The sequence below is a fragment of the Balearica regulorum genome, chromosome 1 (assembly GCF_011004875.1).
Source record: "Balearica regulorum gibbericeps isolate bBalReg1 chromosome 1, bBalReg1.pri, whole genome shotgun sequence".
Taxonomy (NCBI): Eukaryota; Metazoa; Chordata; class Aves; order Gruiformes; family Gruidae; genus Balearica; species Balearica regulorum.
The window spans coordinates 5012075-5032038 of record NC_046184.1 but is presented as its reverse complement, the minus strand read 5'-3'; the positions used below and the strand labels follow the sequence as shown (position 1 = coordinate 5032038).

Genomic DNA, 19964 nt, shown 5'->3' with positions numbered 1-19964 from the left:
GAAGTGCTTCCGGGATACGGGCGGCCACTTCCGGCGGGGACAGGGAGCGGGGTGGCGGTGGGTCGGGGTAGTCGCCATGGGGAAGTCGGATTTCCTCAGCCCCAAGGCTATCGCCAACCGTATCAAGTCCAAGGGACTGCAGAAGCTGCGCTGGTACTGTCAGATGTGCCAGAAGCAGTGCCGCGATGAGGTAAGCCCGACCCGGCAGTGACTGGGCCTGCGGCCGAGGAGCGCGGCGGGCCTCGATCTCTCGGGGAGGGAGGGCGATCCTCCGTGAGGGGCAGCGGGGGGCTCCGACCCCCTGGTAGGGAAGCCCAGGCCCCTCGAGGGGAGCGGTTCTCTTGGGGAGACACAGGGGCGTCGGTCCCCGCGGTTGGGGTCCTCGGTTCCCTTGTGGGGGCTCCGATCGCTCTTGTAAGGGCCCTCAGTGCTATTGAGGAGGATACGGAGAGGCCCTTGTTGTGGTCCCAAATAATTTTTTTTGGGGGGAGGGCTGCGACAGCCTTAGGGAGTATGTGATCTCATAACCGTGTAGGGTTCCTCAGTTCCCTTGTGGGGGTAAAGGGCTGGCCCAGATTGCCCTTGTAAGTGTCCCCTTTCTCCCTGTGGGGCTCTGACATTATCTGTGAGGTGTGAACCTTCTAGGGAGGATACTGGCCTCACTTGCTGGGAGCACAGGGAGCCCTGACTCTTTTTAGGGGACCGTTGGAAAAGGCCCTTATCCTCCTTTGAGGATCCCCAGTCTTTGTATGGACCACGATCCCTTTGAGGGCAGATTGGTGGGACCTGGTGGGTTCCTAATTGCTGAGGGTGGGGTGATCCCTGTGGGATCACCCATGGGAGAAGTCCTCATCCACTCTGGAGAAAGTGTGTTGGCCCTGGTTCATATTTGGGGATGTTCAGTTGCCTGCAGAGTGACTGATCAGCCCAGGGTGAGGGGGAGCACAGGCTGGCCCCAAAACCCCTGGAAGGGTGACTCTCTCGCACACAGCTCGAGGGGTCAGTAGGTTTAAGAATTAGGTGGCTCCTGTCCACCTTGGAGGGGAGTTGAGGAGGGTGGCCATGATTTCCTTTGGGGACAGGGTAAATGTGGCAACATGCCCAAGGGAATGTGTGTCTGGAGCTCTCTGATGTCTCTTTTCATAGAATCACAGAATAGTTTGGGGTGGAAGGGATCTTAAAGCTCATGCAGTTTCACCCCCCACTGCAATGAGCAGGTTGCTCAAAGTCCCATCCAACCTGGCCTTGAACACTTCCAGGAGTGGGGCATCTACCACCTCTCTGGGCAACCTGTGCCAGTGCCTCACCACCCTCATTGTAAAAAAAATTTCTCCCTTGTATCTAGTCTAAATCTACTCTCTTTTAGTTTAAAATCATTACCTCTGGTCCTGTTGCTACAAGCCCTGCTAAAAAGTTTCTACCCATCTTTCTTATAAGTGCCGTTTAAGTATTGAAAGGCTGCTCTAAGGTCTCCCCGGAGCCTTCTCTTCTCCAGGCTGAACAACCCCAACTCTCTCAGCCTGTCCTCATAGCAGAGGTGCTCCAGCCCTCGGATCATCTTCGTGGCCTTCTCTGGACTTGCTCCAACAGGTCCCTGTTCTTCTTGTACTGAGGACTCCCTTCTGATTCTGGCTCAGTTTCTTCCCTTTTTCTCTTTTTATGAAGAGGTATTTTTTTTTTCTGAAGCTTTCCCCTCTTCTTTTCACTGATCTATTCACTTGGGCCCAGATGCCTCTGGGATGTGAGTGTCCTCTTCCTCCTATTTCTACCAGAGTTGTGCACCAAAAGTACCTCCACTTGGGTTAACTGTGCTTTTAGTTTTCCGTCTTGCTGATGTTTGTCTCGTTCTTCAGCTGTTTCTGCCCCCTTCTCCCTTTCACCCAAGAAGTTCAAATCTTATTCTCTTCGCAGTGGTACAAGCAAAAAAGCTTCACTGCTTTACAACCAGATCATTTTATAAGGGGGGACGGGGCTCCCATGGAATGAAATTTACTGTAGATATAATCATGTTGTGATGAAGGATGTTATGATGATATTATACAAAAAAAGGACATGGTCAGATGTCCTATGTCTGGGTGCTTTTTTGGGACTTCCGATGGCTTCAGCCCTGTGCCAGAGGTGTCCAGACTATCACAGTCCGTAGCTTGAGTGCTCCGAGGACACTGTCCCCTCCTTGCACACATTTGGCGTCAGTGTTGGTCAAGTAGGGAGCCAGCAAACATTTCCAGTGCTCTTGCACAAGCACTGGAATGGGTCCTGGGTGGACCTGGGTGGTGCCACATCTATCCCATTCCACAAGGGATGAAGAGGACTGCCGGAATGTCCTGTCTCATAACCCCTTTCACAGCTTGTCTTGAGGCTCTTTGCCCCAGGAAGAGTTTTGTTTCTGGATTGCCCAGTCAGGAGGAAGAACCACCCTGTGTAGGCTATGGCTGAGTTAAGGTGTTTTCTGTGGAGCCTCTGAGAAATTTCACTTATAAAACATTATTTTGAATGCTCTTCAGCTGTGTGAGTGTTGCCAATTGAGACAAAGACAGACAAAGTATTTATTTTTATTTTATAGAATGGCTTTAAATGTCATTGCATGTCTGAGTCCCACCAGAGGCAGTTGCTGCTGGCTTCTGAAAATCCTCAGCAATTCATGGATTACTTTTCTGAGTAAGTTTGCTGTATACCCAGGTCTTCATTCCTGTATCATATCTGTGCAGCCATACCTCTAAGGCCCGATCGTGTCCCATTGAAGACACTTTATTTATACATTTCGGTGTCAGCTCTTTTTTTAATGGCAATTTGAAAATTTAGGCAATGTCACTTTGGAATGCATGGAAGAGGTTTCAGGGAGCCATGATGTTTAATCAAATTTGACAGTTTTATCCCGTGTCTGAGTCCCATTTTAAGTTACTCTGTGTTACAGAGTACGTCACCGTTCTGCCTCAGCTAAGTGACTGCCACGCACACAGAGTTCCAGAAACCTAAGAGAACCATTATGGAGAGATAACAAGTCAGGGATGCAACTGACGTCCCACAGTTTCCCCCAGTCCTTTGTCTAGCTGACCTGCATCACAGCTGGGTTGACTGGAGCTGTCTTCAGCGTGAGTCTGAAGCGAGGTTTGATACTCAAGCCCTTGAATTAGCAGGGAGATGAGTGATCAGTCTACCCCATCCACCACGGCTGCCCTTTGTCCTGCCCTCTGTTTTGTGTCAGTCAAACTGGGAAGATACCTGGTAATGAAATACCAGCAATTAGTGGGAAATGTTTGGATTTTGTTCTTTCCATTTTATCCTTTTGAAAGGGTATTATACTTTTGAAGATTTAAGTGGTGTGTGCGTGTACCATATTGTGTTTCTTTGTGCATACATGATGCATTTAATGCTAATCAAAAAGTAAAATGAATGTCTGAATTACATTATGGTCAGTTCAAAAGAATACTTCTTTTTATACTGCAGATATTTCATTGTTTATAACAATAGAAAATTACTTTAATCATTAAAGTTTTACTAAAATACTTTCTTTTTATTCCCTGAGGGAGTTCCGAAATGATTTCCTAGAACTGCTCAGGAGGCGATTTGGTAAATATTTTACTGTTTGTTTCCTTGTTTGTTTGTTTGTTTTTAATGTCTTTTATTAGTTCAGTGCAAGAAGTTTTGGTTGCTTTCTCCTAGGTCCCATATTTATATTTAATAATTCTCTATTTCAGGAACAAAGAGAGTCCACAATAATATTGTGTACAATGAATATATCAGTCATCGAGAACACATCCATATGAATGCCACACAGTGGGAGACACTGACTGATTTTACTAAATGGCTGGGCAGAGAAGGTAAATGTAGTTGCTCAGGGTTGGGAAGTTTTAAAATTATCGGGTAATTGCATTGCTGATAAGTGATCAGTAAACATTTATGTTAGTTTTCCCGTTTCCTTTTTCTTTCTACCCCTTCCCTCCTGTATATATATTAACAGATGTCCAAACACATTTCTGTGCTAACCACTAGGAGTTTGCTTATGAAAAATGTCAGAAGTCTGGGATAAATGCATCAGTCAAGAACCTTTCCTTGTTTCATCTGCTGGTCTATATTTACGGGAGATCTTGCTAAATTCTAAATCAACTTCTAACAATTGCCATTTAAAAATTAAAAACTATGATAGAACATTTCTTATGACTACAGAATCCTTCCATATTTAAGGTGACAAGAAGCGAGCAGTCGTTTTCATTCCTGGCCTAGTGAAAGGGTTAAAGCTTGAGATCTGCAGGTTTGTGTTTAGTGCAGGGAAGAGAGGTTAAATAACAGAAAGTTTACTTTGGCTCTGATTGCCTGTGTCCTACAGGATACATTCATGAGTCATATAGTGTTTGAAAAGTCACTCTAGTGAGAGTTAGTAACAATAATATACAATAGTAAAGTTTTCTTTAGTATGATGCTATTAGTGTGTACTGTTTATATATGTTAGATTTCTGTTTTCTTCCTTGTTAAAACGGTGGGAAGGAAACATTTTCTTCAATAAGGAAAGTATTGTAAAACACTCTGTCCACTTTATTATGTACTCTGGCCTATTTCCAAACAGAACCAGCTAGCTGAAGGGCAGAAACAGATACAAAAGATAATTCAAAATCAATTTTACCAGGCCAGGAAGGGGTACGTTATCTCTGGTAAAGTATCTGCGTTGTTATAGTGAACATGGACTGTGAAAGTGATGTTGATCTTTTCTTTGTCCCTTGCTTGCTTTTGTGAGTATTAATTTTACTTTATTTTGCATTGACTTTTTAGGTCTCTGCAAGGTTGATGAGACTCCAAAAGGCTGGTATATTCAATATATTGATAGGGACCCAGAGACTATTCGCAGGCAACAAGAACAAGAGAGGAAGAAGAAACAGGACCTTGATGATGAAGAAAAAACTGCTAAATTCATCGAACAGCAAGTTAGAAGAGGTTTGGAGGGGAAAGAGCTGGTGAGGAAAATTGTACTGTATGTCAACCTTCAGCTCAAACCTCCTCTTGGTTAAATTAGTGGTGAATTCAGCGCTGCTAGGATCTGTGCACTGGTATTTCCGTTGCAGTCAGTTAGAAGGTGACGAGTAAGCCTCATGCTTCAGGTTGCTAGCTCATCAGCAGTTCAGATAAAGGAACAGTGGGCATATCTGGCTGCATTGATGTTCTTTTTTTTAAGCCACAAGGATTAGTCTTCTCCCAGATACCTTTGATAGCAGCCTTGACTAACTTCTTTCTGTTGAAATTGCAACTTCATGCATTTCCTTGACCAACTAACTCGGTGGTAGTTTTTACAGCTGATGAACATCAAGGTCCTCTATGGAATCACAGTTTCAATAAATAAATAAATAAATAAATAAATGGAAGCAGAGGTTTCAGCTCCTTTTAGATTTGATGTGGTTTTTAAAATCTACTAGATTTGTATCCTGTGGCCCTGGTGTCTGATTCTGGCCATTTCAGACTTTTATTTAGACTGTCATCTTCCATACTTGAATCACCACATCAGTTCACTTACGTTCTGAATTTTCTGCTATACAGTTTTCTTAGATTATAACCTGCTCTGGAGGAGAACTTGGAGTTACTTTGTACCTGCCTTGCTTTAGTACTAAAGGAATAATAATTAGTGAATAGTGAATCTACCTGATGTAAGTCTTTCTAAAGCTCGTGAATTTAATTTAGTAGATTTGGCCTCATTCCGTGACTTTCGTACACATTATTGCCTGGGACTGGAACCTCCCAGTTGATCCTGGGTATTGATAGGTACATTTAAGTGCTGTTGTAAACAATTATCTTTTTCTTAATTTAAAACTAATTGAAATTTAAATGGTCTGAGCCTTCAGTGCTAAAAATTTGGAAATATTCCAGAATTTCCTTCTTTGAGTTATCAGTCTGTCCAGAAACCAGTCTAATCATGCTGGTTCAAATAGAGAAAACTACTACAGTAAGGCCACTTTCCTTTCATGTTGGAATCAAGCAAGTTTAGACAGCATCTCAGCAAAGAATGTTAATTAGAGAATTTTGCACAGGAGCCTGTAATAAGATAATGTTTTCAATTTATAATCTTCTTATGAATCAAGCCAGGTTGAATACTATAGTTACTGGTAATAATCTCACAGTAGTCTGTAAAACCGAGCTAATCGATGATCACCAAAAAATGATATCTTGGCTCAGTTTTCTGTTTGACTCTTGAAATGTGCTGTGTTTTTTTTGGCAGGAAAAGCCAGTCTATACTGAACTGAACAGAGAAAATGAAGAAGAAAAAGGTAACTAGATTTTGATATATGTAATTTTCTAGAACCTACTGAAGCTGATTTTGTGATTAAAGCAAGATGAGCGCTGAGGCCTGCTCGGTGCTTCATAAAGTGCTTTGAGATCAGTTATAAAGAGCACTGCAATATGGAAATACAGAGTATTCTTTCTTATAATGTTTAAAGTTATCTATTGTAAAAGCTGAACAGAAACATAGATTAGTAAATATTTTCAAATTTATGATCTTTTTCATTTGTAGATTTTTAAAATTGTAGCATCCTTCAATGCAATTATATTTAAAGATAGAAATAGAGTAATGTCTTTTTATTTTTTAGTTACATTTAATTTAAACAAAGGAGCAAGTACTTCAATAGCAGCATCTTCTAAAACAAGGTGAGAAAAGAATTTAAGGGCAACCCTTACTGTTGCAAAGCACTTAAATGACAATGATATTTGTATGGGCAGGAAGATGTATCTTGTCCTGAAATATTTGGAGTCTGGTATCTCATCCTGTTATGTTATTCAGGAGGGGATACTAGGTGACTTCGTGGTTCCTTTTGTATTTAAAATGGATGAATGGGTATATCTTAAATGTGTGCTGTGAGGAACCTTCTTGAATTCACTAAGGTTTGTGGCAGATGCCCATGAAGTCATAGGCAGTTCTAGGTTCGTCCGAGGAGATACCGTTATGTGAAAGACTGGATAAGAAATCCAATCACAGCATTTGAAGTGAGTGCCACCCAGTCCCAGCTGCCTTCTGTGAATGGGTATTCATGACTTGTTAATTTTGGTTCCTAAAAGGTTTGATTGCCTTGTGTAATTGGAGGTAATACTTTCTCTGATCATCATTTAAAAAGCTGAATCTACCCGATGTAAGTCTTTCTAAAGCTCATGAATTTAATTGTCATCGTATAACCACAAGCAGCGCAGGACAAAAGGCATCAATAATGCAGACAATACTGACTTATAGCAGTCTGTGAAACTGTTTGATGAGCAGTGCGTCTTTTCATGTGAGGCAATATTGTAATTAAATGTATTGCAGGTAAAACGAAAGCTTTCCACTCATCACAAGCTCAGCTCTTAGATAAGGTATCTGATGGGAGATATGCCAGGCAGAAAATGAGACAACAAAGTAGTTCTTTGCAATAATAGATACAGAATTCATGCTTTGAGGAAAACTTGTAAATTATCCCTAAGCATTGAGTTGTGCTTAAGATGAGTCTGAAACTTATTGCAGATGCTCACTTGAATAGTTTCAGTGAGGAATACTTAAGGTGCTTGCTAAAGTTTGGCTGAATGTGAAATCATATATCAAGTAGTCTAACTTTTTTGTAGCTTATGAGAGATACTTCTCTGTGAGCTTTGTATTGGTAGCATAGAAGCAAAATTAGGATACCCATTTCACAGTAAAGTGACCAGACGGTGGTGTATGTGTCACTGGTGATACAGGAATCACTGCAGAGTTGTATATGGAAATGGCTTCCCTGTGTCAGCAGCATAAAGGTGTGTTCTGCAGCTGTTGGCTGTTACTGAGGATCAGTTGAGTTCAACCTGGTGTCCAGCACCCCAGCACAGCATGCAGTAGGACTTCTGGCTTCCCAACTTCTGTGCTCACAGCACAAGCTACAGAAACCTGGCACTTGTATTTCCTGAGCAGAGTGCAGAAATAGGTCTGGGAATTCATAGGTAGTGGATGGTGGAGTTTTGAGGGCATGGGGATACTGGTGGTTGGGTACTGAGATGGAGTTGGAGCCTTGCTGAGAAGGAGAGTGAGGGGTGGCGTGCCTTCCCTTGAACATCCATTTGGCTGATGTGAAGCTAGGAGTCACCGCTGCTGCTGTGAGCATGGCTTCTCGTGTGACTTGAGCAAACTGGGAGCCCTGAGCTTACTTTTTTCCCTCAAGAACTTACATCCTCAAATCCCTGCTTAACTCCGTGGACAAGTAAGATTTGAATTACTTCTAATTAAGGAATAAGCAGAAACTATTGTCAAGGTCACTGACTCCTGTCCACGGTACTGCAAGTGTACCAGCATACAGTCCTGTCCCCACACTGATCAGCCTCCATTGTACACGGTTACAGTCTCCCCAGCTCTATAATCCCAAGAGAAGTTCCTTCAAAACTGTTTCCTGTGATGGTTAGGACCTTGTCTGTAATTTCCCAAGTAAATGTAGTCATGGCCAGTTTATACCAGTTGCTCTTATACCGGTATGGGTGTTTAACATAAATAGTTATTTTTCTCCCTGGTGTTTGCTTTCTCAGACAATATATTTATAGAGAACAGTTTTAGCCTCTTAGCTTTCACTGTGCTGCACAAACAGACCTGCATGGTGCTGGCCTCATCTCCCCATTCCCCTGATCCACTGAATATCCCTTCCTTGTCCTTGTTCCAGTTTCAGCTAATCTCGAACAGGGGAGCTGATCAAACATGTGCGTGCTGCGAATGAAATGTCACTGTGGCTTATACAAAGCACTAATGCTTGTCTGTCTTGACGCCTCCTAGGGTTGCATTTGTCTCTTTCATGGCTGCTCCACACTGGTAGCTGTCATCTGGGGTTATAGCCAGACTCCTTTCTGCTTTTGTTGCTCTTAAACAGCTCCCAGTAGATAGAAGGTAATCAGACTAAACTTTTCCACAGCGTGTGAGCTTGCATAATGTGCTGTTGAATTTTGTCTTTTTTAAAACAACAGTTTTCAAGATAAACCAGTCTCTTCTGGTGTCCAGTTCTTTCTTGTGTCTTCCACATTGAATGGCACACCTGAACAGTGTTGGTGGTCTCTCACTCTGTCCCAGGGTCCTTAGTGAATATGATAAATAAGATTTGTTTTAGTGTTGACACCCAGGAATCCCTTAGTAACCTCACAGCTAGATGTGTTTTCCTTCTTAAATGTAGGCACTGCAGTTGTTAGGTTTTAATTGTATGTTACTCTTTATAAGATTTTATTTTAAGTACTTGCTATTGGATTTGTGGTTTAATGTGCTTTTTCTTGTAGAATTCTGCTATGGAGATTATCCAGTCTTCCTCTGAAATATAATTATTTTTCCCTCAATTTTGTTTCTACTGCCATTTCTGTATCTTCATTCCTATTTCATATCTTCCCTTTGCTAGTATATCGAATGTCCTCATCACAGGCAGAACATGTGATTTGTTGTAAGGCCATACTAATCTTACCTTACCGTCCACCTCACAGCAACCTTCATCTTTCCAGATGAGAGAACACCTAAATTTTTTTTTGCTGCATTCAAATGTCTTTTATAAAAATGGCTTAACTCAATCTGTGTTTAGGCAGTTCTCGCTTTACCTAGATGTTCCGTGATCCCTGAGATGTATCTTTTTATGCTGATTGCTCTTTTCTTTCATAATTCATAGGCTGTTTGGCTATTTTAAATATAACTGTGAAGATGGTGTTTATTTGCTAGGTGTGGAGCCCTTTTCTGCAGATTCCCATGTATTTCCTCCCCCTGATGGATAGGTTGATTATCTGTGAATGGAGTTCTAGACATCTATCATGTTTAAGAGTTGCTCTGTCCAGGTGGCTTCTCTAAAGCCGTAAGTTTGTCCTTTTGAATTTCAAAACCTTATTTGCAAGACCTGCTTTTGCCTTCTCCATTGAACTCAAGTCCCCGATCAACTCTTTGCTTTTGCACTGGTGAACTGATCATTAAGTTGTTTTCATTCTGCTGGACTGCTAGCAGCAAACGTCAGTGGACATGGAGTTTACACCTCAAGGATATCAGTTCTAGCTGCCCAATGCAGTTCTAGAGAAGGAGGCATGCAGGGTCTGGAAGGTGACTTGCACAACTGAAATTAAATAGATCCGCAGGCCTTTTTTTGCACAATGAGATCTTCATATGCATCTTGATAAAGGAGACAATTTAAGGCCTGCTGTGAAAACACCGTCTTATTCTTCCAGCAGTGCCCTTGGACCGAATGCACTGAAGATGGTGGAAGGGGCAGTTAAAAGAAAAGAATCAGCTCATAGTTCTGGTCAGTCCAAAGAGAAAAAGAAGAAATCTGCACTGGATGAGATTATGGAGGTAATAATCATGCAGGATCTGTGTCTTTATAACTCTATGCCTATGGCAGTGTCCACTTTACTAGGGCATCCCTGTGAAGGGACCTCAGACCTTCAGTTCATGTGGAATTAGGACTTTTCTATCTTCTCCGTCAAAATGATTTCAGTTCCCCATTAAAACTGGTTTCTGCTGCTGATCTGTGCCTATTCCTCAGGCGACTGAGATTTTGGAAGTAAAGGAATACAGATTTTGGAAAAGAAGAAAATATCTAGAAACGCTTGACAAAAACAAATCTAAAATCTCCATCATTTTATCATGGATTCCTCGGTCTCATCAGATTGATTTTTATGCATCAAGCACACACTGACTTACTCTTATTTAGTTTTGGGGTTTTTTTTTATTCCCCGCTTGATGTGGGTCTGGAGAATTGGTTCAGCTTTTCAAAGGCATTGGAAAGCTGCAGTAAAAGGAGGAAGTAAATGGTGATTATTTGTTGTTCTGTAGCTCGAAGAGGAGAAGAAAAGAACGTCTCGAAGAGACTACTGGTTGCAGCCTGTAAGTGTCTTAAAAAATATTATTATAGCAAATAACAAGCAATTGTGCATCTCTAAAGCCACTATTGATTTGTGTAAAGATCCAAAAGCAGATTCCAAACTAAATTCACCCTTATTTTCCAAGCTGCTAAATATGAAATATTACAGTATCTGGGAGGAATTACTCTTCTGGTTGAGCATGATCTGCAGGCTGAACATTGTATGCCTGATCTCAGATGGAGCGGAATTCTCTGATTAAGGAGTTGGTACTGTGAATCTCTACAGATGATGTTTAAATCATGAGGTTACTTACAGCCCTCTTCTTTCTGCACTAGTAGCTGGCGTGCACAGAGATGTAGAAGTCAACATCAGCCTTTGAGCTGAGAGACCTCATCTCAGCTTCTACTTACTGACTAGACTTCTAGATCAATAAGTTCTGCCTTTGACCCATTGTGGGCTGTCCCATTATTTCCTGAATTCAAGTGTAACTGTACTTGTAAAACAAACAAACAAAAAGTATCTTGAGAGATACTATGGGGCAATAATTTGAGGATAAATGCAAGTTACTGAACGCCCAGTCTTTACTATTGTTGCTTCCTGTGCTGTGCTGTACAGTGTGTGGTTGGAGTCAGAGCAACCTGAATGTGCAATTAGTTTAGATTGTGTAGTTGTCTGTATGTTTTGGCATTTTATTGTTTTTTCTCCCCTTTCAAATCTTCCAGGAAATCATTGTAAAAATTGTAACAAAAAAGCTTGGAGAGAAGTATCACAAGAAGAAGGCAGTTGTTAAGGTAAACTGCAAATGGAAGCGTGTGGCATTGGTTAGGCTTTTCTGGTATCAGATGACTTCTGAAGTTTTCTTTGATTGTGCAAGTTGTTCAGCCATAAGTCAACACTGATAAGGGCTGAAACGTCACCTTCACTGTATTGGGACTTATTCTGGGCAGGGAGTGAGCTCTGAATTGGTTTAATGTCATTTACTCAGTGATTCTTTGTTAAGCACTGTTTTATCCTCTATAGTTTGTCCCTGTTAACACATCCGTCTTGGAGAACAGTCATTTTCTCACTGTGATATGACCAAGAACAGTGCAATTGCATTTTAATCTCAGACTAGTCAGTTTTGCACTGATATTTAAGCAGCAGGCTGCCTTTGAGCAAGATACAATTTGTGTACAAAATCTTCAAGCTGTAAACCTTGCTCTGTTGTTCGGAAGTGCTTTCTTCTAGCCACTGCCAGTGAAATGTTGATGTACTAGGTAGTCCAGAGCTCAACAGTATGTGGCAAGAGTGCCAAAGACAACACCCAGGTGTGTTTTGAATGATCGACAAGAGTGTGTAGAGTTCAGAATCACAGCTGGTTTGGGGAGGCATCTGGGAGGGTTTATGAGTCCCAGTGGCTGTCTTCCATTGAGCTCTGAATATGAGAGATGGGACATGGTTTATGCTAGGCGCAAAGATGATCAGTGACATTTTGCCTCATTGAGAGGTAGTATCACAGTTGTCATCGTGTGGCTTCCAGCCAGCTTAGCCTCCCATGGGGGAAAGAAGCTTCTAATTTACTCTCCATCTTTGAGAGAACAGCTAAGATAGCTGACTGAAAGGTTGACAAAACCTTCAGACAAGGCCAGCAAAATTAGTGGTCAACTAGTCCGGTCATTGACGTTCAAGAGGAGCCCTTTTAATCCAGCCTTAACTTCAGAGTGGGGCCGGTCAGCAGTTTGTGAAAGCTGAATGCCTTTAGGACAGCTCAGCAGTCCTTGCTGCTTTTGAAAATGTTGAAGTGCAGACTTACAGTCCCAAGTTTGTTAATTTTGAAATGTAAATTTAGATATTTTTTTCTCTCTCTGACTGTCCTCTGCCTTTTGCAACAGGAAGTGATTGACAAATACACAGCAGTTGTGAAGATGATTGATTCTGGAGACAAACTGAAGCTTGATCAGACGCATCTGGAGACTGTAATACCCGCACCAGGTATAGCAGTTTTGTTCGTTTTTCAGCTTAGCTGTCACTGCAAAACTTGTATTTCAGTTCTTTTCAACTATAATTCATCCCCTTGAAAGTACCATAACAAGAGCCACCTTCCTTTTGGGACAGCATTTCGTAAGCTACTCTGATCATGTACCACATATCCTTCTGTTACTTTCTAGGGAGTTACTACATTGCTTCTGCTTTGAGTCTTCAGTCCCTTCTCATAAGAATTAGATTCTTTTCTGAGGAGGTGTAAGTACTTTAGGAATCAGTTCATTTGACAAGATGAAAGCATCTCTCTTCAGCTGCCAGGAAGCATCTCTGGAGCCCTACAGGGCCCTTGGTCATGTTTATCCTGTATCTTCCCTCCAAAGTCATGCCTCAGGTAGCTGTGGGCCCTTGGCAAAGCTTACCTCGTCTCCTGTTTGGTTCACTGGTGTTTCTTTGCCTGGTGCTCGCTAATGTTTGTGTATAGCATCTGACCACTATTTCAGGGAATGGTCAGGGTAGCAGTAAGCAGAACACTGTCAGCGTAGGGGAAATAGGATGTAGGATTTTGGGATTCACACATTCTTCAGCAGACCTGATGTATTCTGCATTTCTGTAGCTGGTGAAGAGCTGGTTGATGGTGTCCATGAGTGCTCTTTAGCATAACGGTACTTGTAGGTGAGTTCTGCCCATCCTTGCACTAGGATCGATGCCCTGAGGGACTGACCGTGTGAGACAGAAGGCAAAAGAGAGGCATGCTGAACCACTGGCACAGGGAATGGGATGTGGGAGAAATAGCTGTGACTTCTTTCCCTGATGCAGTTTCGATGGATTCTGCCCATAGTATCAGTGTAGCTTGGAGCAGTAAACATAGGTGCTATTCAGGATGGATAGGCAGGGCAGGCGAGGTGGAGGTGTTGTAATGGCGAGGTTTGATTGTACAACCGTTACAGTAAGTGATGATGTGGTTGAGAGCCTCTGGGTGAGGATTAGGGGGTGGAAAACAAAGGAGATGTTGTAGTGGATGTCTACTACAATCAGGATGTAAGCAATGATGAGTTCTTCTGTAGGCAATTAGGAGAAATTTCTGGATCAGTAGCCCTTGGCCTTATGGGAGATTTCAGTTTTCCAGACATAACTGGGAATATTGTGCTGCTGACATGAGCAGGTCTTGGAAATTCTTGAAGGTTGTAGGAGATAACTTCTTGTTACTCAGTGAGCCAACTAGGAAGGATGCCCTCCTACACTTGCTGTTTGTGAATAGAGAAGAACTCGTGGGGGCTGTCTTGGCCACAGTGATCATGAAATGGTTGAGTTTAAAATTTTCAGTGTAATGAGAAAAAAGGACAGCAGAGTTGCTACCCTGGACTTCAAGAGAGCAAACTTTAAGTTACTTGGGGACCTGCAAGGTCCTGCACATAGGTCAGGGCAATCCCAAGCACAACTATAGGCTGGACAGGGAATGGATTGAGAGCAGCCCTGAGGAGAAGGACTTGGGGGTGTTGATTGATGGAAAGCTCAACGTGAGCTGGTAGTGTGCGCTTGCAGCCCAGAAAGCCAACCGTGTCCTGGGCTGCATCACAAGAGGTGTGACCAGCAGGTCGAGGGAGGGGATCCTGCCCCTCTACTCCGCTCTTGTGAGACCCCACCTGGAGTATTGCGTCCAGCTCTGGGGGCCTCAGTACAGGAGAGACATGGAGCTGTTGGAGCGAGTCCAGAGGAGGGCCATGAAGCTGATCAGAGGGCTGGAGCACCTCTCCTATGAAGACAAGCTGAGAGAATCATAGAAACATAGAATGGTTTGGGTTGGAAGGGACCTTAAAGACCATCTAGTTCCAACCCCCCTGCCATGGGCAGGGACACCCTCCACTAGACCACGTTGCCCAAAGCCCCATCCAGTCTGGTCTTAAACACTTCCAGGGATCCAGGGGCAGCCACAACCTCTCTGGGCAACCTGTGCCAGTGTCTCACCACTCTAAGAGTAAAGAATTTCTTTCTAACATCTAATCTAAATCGACCCTCCTTCAGTTTAAACCCATTCCCCCTTGTCCTGTCACTACACTCCCTCACAAACAGTCCCTCACCATCTTTCCTGTAGGCCCCTTCAGGTACTGGTAAGCTGCAATTAGATCTCCCCGGAGCCTTCTTTTCTCCAGGCTGAACAACCCCAACTCTCTCAGCCTGTCCTCAGCTTGTCTAGTTTGGAGAAAAGGTGGCTGAGGGGCCACCTCATTGCTCTCTGCAGCTTCCTGGGGAGGGGAAGGGGAGAGGGAAGTGCTGAGCTCTTCTCCCTGGGATCCAGTGATAGGATGTGTGGGAATTGTTCAAAGCTTCACCAGGGGAGGTTCAGACTGGACATGAGGAAGCGTTTCTTTACCAAGAGGGTGGTCAAACACTGGAACTGGATTCCTAGAGAGGTGGTTGATGCCTCGAGCCTGTCAGTGTTTGAGGCATTTGGCAATACCCTTAACAACAAGCTTTAACTTTTGGTCAGCCCTGAACTGGTCAGGCAGGTGGACTAGATGATCCTTGTAGGTCCCTTCCAACTAACAGAGTCTATTCTATTCTAATTCTATTCTAATTCTTACTCTGTTCTTATTCTAATTCTATTGTGTTCTGTTCTGTTCTCCTTTGGCAATGGGCAGGCTGTAAGGCGAAGCTGGGTGCTGCTTGCTGGAGCTGCTGGGAGAAACCTGTCCTTCAGCTGTCAGTGGAGTTGAACACAACTCCATCAAAGGAAGTTGGGAGCCCTATTGTGTAACTTTTTCCTGTTTCTCATTTCAGGCAAGAAAGTGATGGTATTAAATGGTGGTTACAGGGGAAATGAAGGCATCTTGGAATCTATCAATGAAAAGAGGTTTTCAGCGACAATAATCATCGACTCTGTAAGTATCAAACACTGCAAGATCTAGTTTGTGTAGAGCACTTTTCATCTGTACATTGGAGAGTTTTCACAAAGAAAGATGGCATCATTAATCCTGTCTTAGAGGTGGGATTTATGGTGTGGTCACCTCCCGCCTATGCCCAACCAGTAGGAAAACAGCCACGTATTCCCCATTGCAGACTAACGCTCTGCTCTTTGCCTTTAAAAAGATGTCAGGATTCTGAATTTGCCAAGTTCTGAACTTGAAAGAGAATTGCAAAAATATTTTGTATGTTTATTTTGAAACGTGGCTGCTCTTGTACTATTTTGTGGGAAGGTAAAAAATGTGAAATATGCAAGGAGGTGAATTTTCTCCTGCTTTTTTCAAACTGAACGTGGGGCTTTATGTACTTATTTGTTGTCTTGATTATGGATAACAGTTAAGGTTGGTTGTTTGGTTTTGGGGTTTGTTTTTTTTTACGTGTCACCATCCTCTGTGGTAAAATTAAGCTGTGTTGTCATATCTATTTGTGTGGCAACTTCTTTATTCTCCTCTGCAAAACCCAATCTTTAAACTCATTGATACAGCAGAGAGGATATTGGCTCCAAGACAAATCTCCTAAACACAGCTTGCAGGAGAGAGACCCTGTTAGGATCCCGTTCAAAGAAGGTCTGTAGAAACTCAGCGCATATTGGATTCTGGAGAATTTGCTTGAGAAGAGACTGTGCAGATGTCCCAGCCACAGAAGGAGCTTTGATTGGAGCTAAGGATCATGATAACATTGGTCTTGGAAACCAAGGGTGGTTTTTCTCTAGTTCTGGTGCTTGTGGATATTAAGATTTCCCTCTCCTGCATAAACTCTTGAGTCTATAAATTAAAAATGGGTGAAACTACTCCTGGAAACCAGTGACTTCTGTGAGAATTTTCTTACTGATTGTAGGGTGACCAGGATTTGTTATATATAATAAGTTTGTATTCAAAATTAAATCTTGTACTGCTTATAAGATCATAGTGAATTAATTCAAAACAGCTGCTTATGTTTGCCCCAAAATCACAAGGAATTGCAAGAACTAATACAAAAAGTGTCCTGAAAGTGAAAAGATTTCTGGGACAGTGTTGAGGGCCTGTCACATTCTCTGCTCAGGTTGAAAATAACGAAACAGAAAATGCTGTGTCGTGGGCAAATCCCAAACCTGCATTGGTTTGGATGCATTCTGCTATACATCCCCTATATAGCCCCCAGTGTGCAGTTATATGTGGGTTTTTTAATATATATGTTATATGTGGCTTTTGGACAGAGTGCTCAAACAGAAAAGTAGTCGTCATGCTTTTACCGTGTGCAGCACTGAGTAAACGTGCTAATGCCTGTGATTTCCTGGGCTATTCACTTTGGTTGTGCTTCTTGAAAAATGTCTAGTTATGGCAAGATTTCGTAGAGCCCCTTTAGCTATCTTACTTTAAGCCCCCTATTGGGAATCCAACAAACAAACAAGTTTATATTTTGATCTGATTTCTTCTATGATGTTCTTCTCCAGGGACCTTTAAAAGGACGCCGAGTTGAAGATATCCAGTACGAAGACATTTCCAAACTCGCCTGAGGCGCTAATCATGGATCAGAGAAGATTTTGGTTCCCAAAACCATCTTTCTGGCATCTTGCAGGCAGACACAAGACTCTACCATGTCAGGGTTTTAATTGCATATGTGTATGTATTTATAATGTATATAGAAATTAACCACAAGCAAACTGGATTTATTTAAAGATCACTATGGATTTGTTACATAAAATGTTTGTGGAAAGCTTATCAGTGGAAATATTTCATCTAATTCTATATCAAAGTTATGTTATAACATTTGGTTCAATTTCCTTTTGTAAAATACATCAGATAGCTGCAAGCTGGAGTATTTTATTTCCTGAAGTATGTTAGCAGTTCCGTAAGAGAGAGAATGACTTAGAAATAGCTGCTTGCAGCAGGCAATGTGTGTCGGAGCCAGCGGAGTTTAAACAACACACTTCTCAGTCTGCAGCCAAGATTGAGTTCTGGCCGCAGGAACAAGTGAAGGGATTAAGAGAATAGCAGGAAGGTAAAAGCGCTGCAAGGGATTATTTTCCTGGATTTTGTAAGAACAGTCTGGTTTATTAAGTGCTATCACCAACTTTTGTTAGCACTTCAGCGATAGTAGAATCCAAGTCATCAGTCCTCCATCATCTTGTTGTCAGGGTTCCTAATAATACTAATAAGCAATTTATCTTCATGTGCACTCCCAAGATGGATGTTACCTGTGGGGTTTCTGGGATGCCAGCCAAAGTGCATGCAGATACGAACTGCTGATGGCTGTTTTGGTTTTCCAGAGCCCTTTTTTTGTTGTTTGCGCTTCCATTGTTTCCCTGCTCTGCTGCATGAGTAACATTACTCATGCTAAATGATATAACATTATTTGGTTTTATTTTTTTAAAAAATGTCATATTTTGTACAATGTTTAATTTCTAAGGCAGTTCAGGAATAAACATAAACCTTTCTTAGGTCAGTGTATTTATTACCAGCCTTTCAAATGCCTGAGATGTCTGATGGTTTATGTCCACCAAAGCACGCAGTGAGGTGCCCGGCTGGTGCACTGCCTTGTTTGTGTAAAAGAAAGGTGCCAGCCGTCCCAGGCGGTGTACAACCTCTCACCTGGCAGTCCAGGCTGCGTGCGTCTGCAACCTGACGGAAGGGAAATCGGTACCTGCTGCGCCCTCAGCTGAGGGTTGAAGAGGGCAGGATGGTGTCCTGATGTGCGCGTCAGTTATGTTGCCGTTTGGAAGTTCACCAGGGGCAAAAGTCACTGTTCCTTGTCCCTTTTCTTGTCTCGAAGGTTCACGTCTCGATTTGTGGTTTCCAGGGGACCTCTGCAGGAAAACTGAAAGACTGCAGAGGTTTAGTGAAAGCTGCTGTCTGGAATAGCCTGAAGTAGCCTGACAAAGGACATGGAGTGGCTGTCCAGGGATCTCAGACATGAATGCAAGGAGAGTCGAGCAGTAATGCAGTATCTAAAGAACAGAGAATTAGGAGGAAGGGAACTGGAGACAGAAGACACACTTATCTGTAAATTCAGGGTCTTTGTGCAACCTGGAATGGGTGAATAGCTCTGCCCTTTCTCAAAGAATGGGCACTGTGTGAGGAGAGGTAAGAGAGTGATGAGGATAAGTGAAAGATCAGAACAGCTTCTGTATCACTGAAAATAATTACGCTTGGCATTCTGGAGCCTGAAAAGTTAGACTGACAATAATAGACGTGACAAGTTACAAGTCACGTAGAGAAGACCAGAGAATGATTATTTACTGCTTGTATTCACATACAAGCTAGGAAAGAGAGAATGGAATTGCTGATTTGGGGATTTTAAAACACACTTGACAGGTTTTTCCTCCCCCCACAGGGCCTAGTTGAACTGGGGAACTCACAGCTGCAGGATGTTGGGGAGGCCAAAGCTAATAAATGAAAGAAACAGCGAAGGGGTTGTAGGGAAGTTGCTTACAGTTCTGAGAGTTAAAGAGACACTTAAACCCCATCGATCCTCTCACTCCTAACACCATAGCTGCAAGAAAGATCATGTACCAGCCTTTCGTTCAGAGGTGAAGGAAACTTAAGGTCAAAGAGCAAGTAGATTTCTTGAGTCCCCTTCCTACATCAGGGCTGCTGAGAAGAATCTGGCCAACATTTTTTTCTAAGGTTGCCAGAGAGCAGAGTTTTAAATCTGGCTCTAGGTAGATACACATGCATATTTGTTCCACTACTAATCTCATTCATTGCTGAATGCTCTTGAAGACTAAGGCATCTTTTGGGACCTGATCCCACTGGAAGGTAAGCTTTTAGTACTGATGGTGATTTCTAGATAGTCTGAATGTTTCTTGCTTTCCCAGATTTGTATCAGTGTGTAAACTCCACTGTGATGTCGCAATTTTCACAAAAGATAGGTTGGAGGTTGTCTCAGACTCATCTAATTAATTTTCCTGCAATAGGGCAGGACGTCAGCTATTTCAAGGAGTTTCCTCACCACTGGTTAACCCATCCTTAAGGACTGGAGACTCCTCATGATGCCCATTCCAGAGACCACGTTCCTTTTCTGTCAGATTTCCCTTACATCTAATGCACGTCCTCCTGGATGGGCTTAAAAAACCCCGTTGCTTTTTTCCCAGTCCAGCAGTGCATGAACTTACATTTTACCAGCACCCTGAAAAAGCAAAAGTGTAAGTATTAAATCTGGCCATGCCTGTTACCCATGCTACAACTCTACTCTGGAATGTATATTACAAAACAGTTGCAATTTTTAATGGAGTTTACTATCCGTTAAATCAGACACAGCAAGTGCAAGATACC

At 42.6% G+C, this 19964-nt stretch overlaps 1 protein-coding gene across 3 annotated transcripts; it reads left to right on the top strand.

Annotated features, from left to right (window-relative positions):
* Positions 1-32: 32 nt before the first annotated feature.
* KIN (Kin17 DNA and RNA binding protein) lies at positions 33-17411 on the top strand. 3 transcript variants are annotated; one of them, XM_075761295.1, is made up of 13 exons: positions 33-190; positions 2564-2658; positions 3527-3570; positions 3699-3821; positions 4768-4949; positions 6203-6251; positions 6573-6630; positions 10156-10276; positions 10760-10810; positions 11511-11579; positions 12660-12759; positions 15529-15629; positions 17144-17411. In XM_075761295.1, exons 1-13 carry the CDS (start codon positions 77-79, stop codon positions 17204-17206), a joined length of 1170 nt encoding a protein of 389 aa, XP_075617410.1. In that variant the 5' UTR covers positions 33-76; the 3' UTR covers positions 17207-17411. The 3 variants fall into 3 exon arrangements, with proteins under 3 accessions (XP_075617410.1, XP_075617327.1, XP_075617501.1); XM_075761212.1 differs by having other exon boundaries at positions 10153-10276; XM_075761386.1 differs by lacking the exon at positions 2564-2658 and having other exon boundaries at positions 57-190; positions 10153-10276.
* The last annotated feature ends 2553 nt before the right edge of the window (positions 17412-19964 follow it).

Excerpts from the sequence above, each read along its gene's own strand:
- KIN (XM_075761212.1), top strand. The coding sequence starts at position 77 with ATGGGGAAGTCGGATTTCCTCAGCCCCAAGGCTATCGCCAACCGTATC. Across the intron at positions 2,659-3,526 it reads TTCATGGATTACTTTTCTGA|GGAGTTCCGAAATGATTTCC; the intron begins GTAAGTTTGCTG and ends TTATTCCCTGAG. Across the intron at positions 10,277-10,759 it reads CACTGGATGAGATTATGGAG|CTCGAAGAGGAGAAGAAAAG; the intron begins GTAATAATCATG and ends GTTGTTCTGTAG.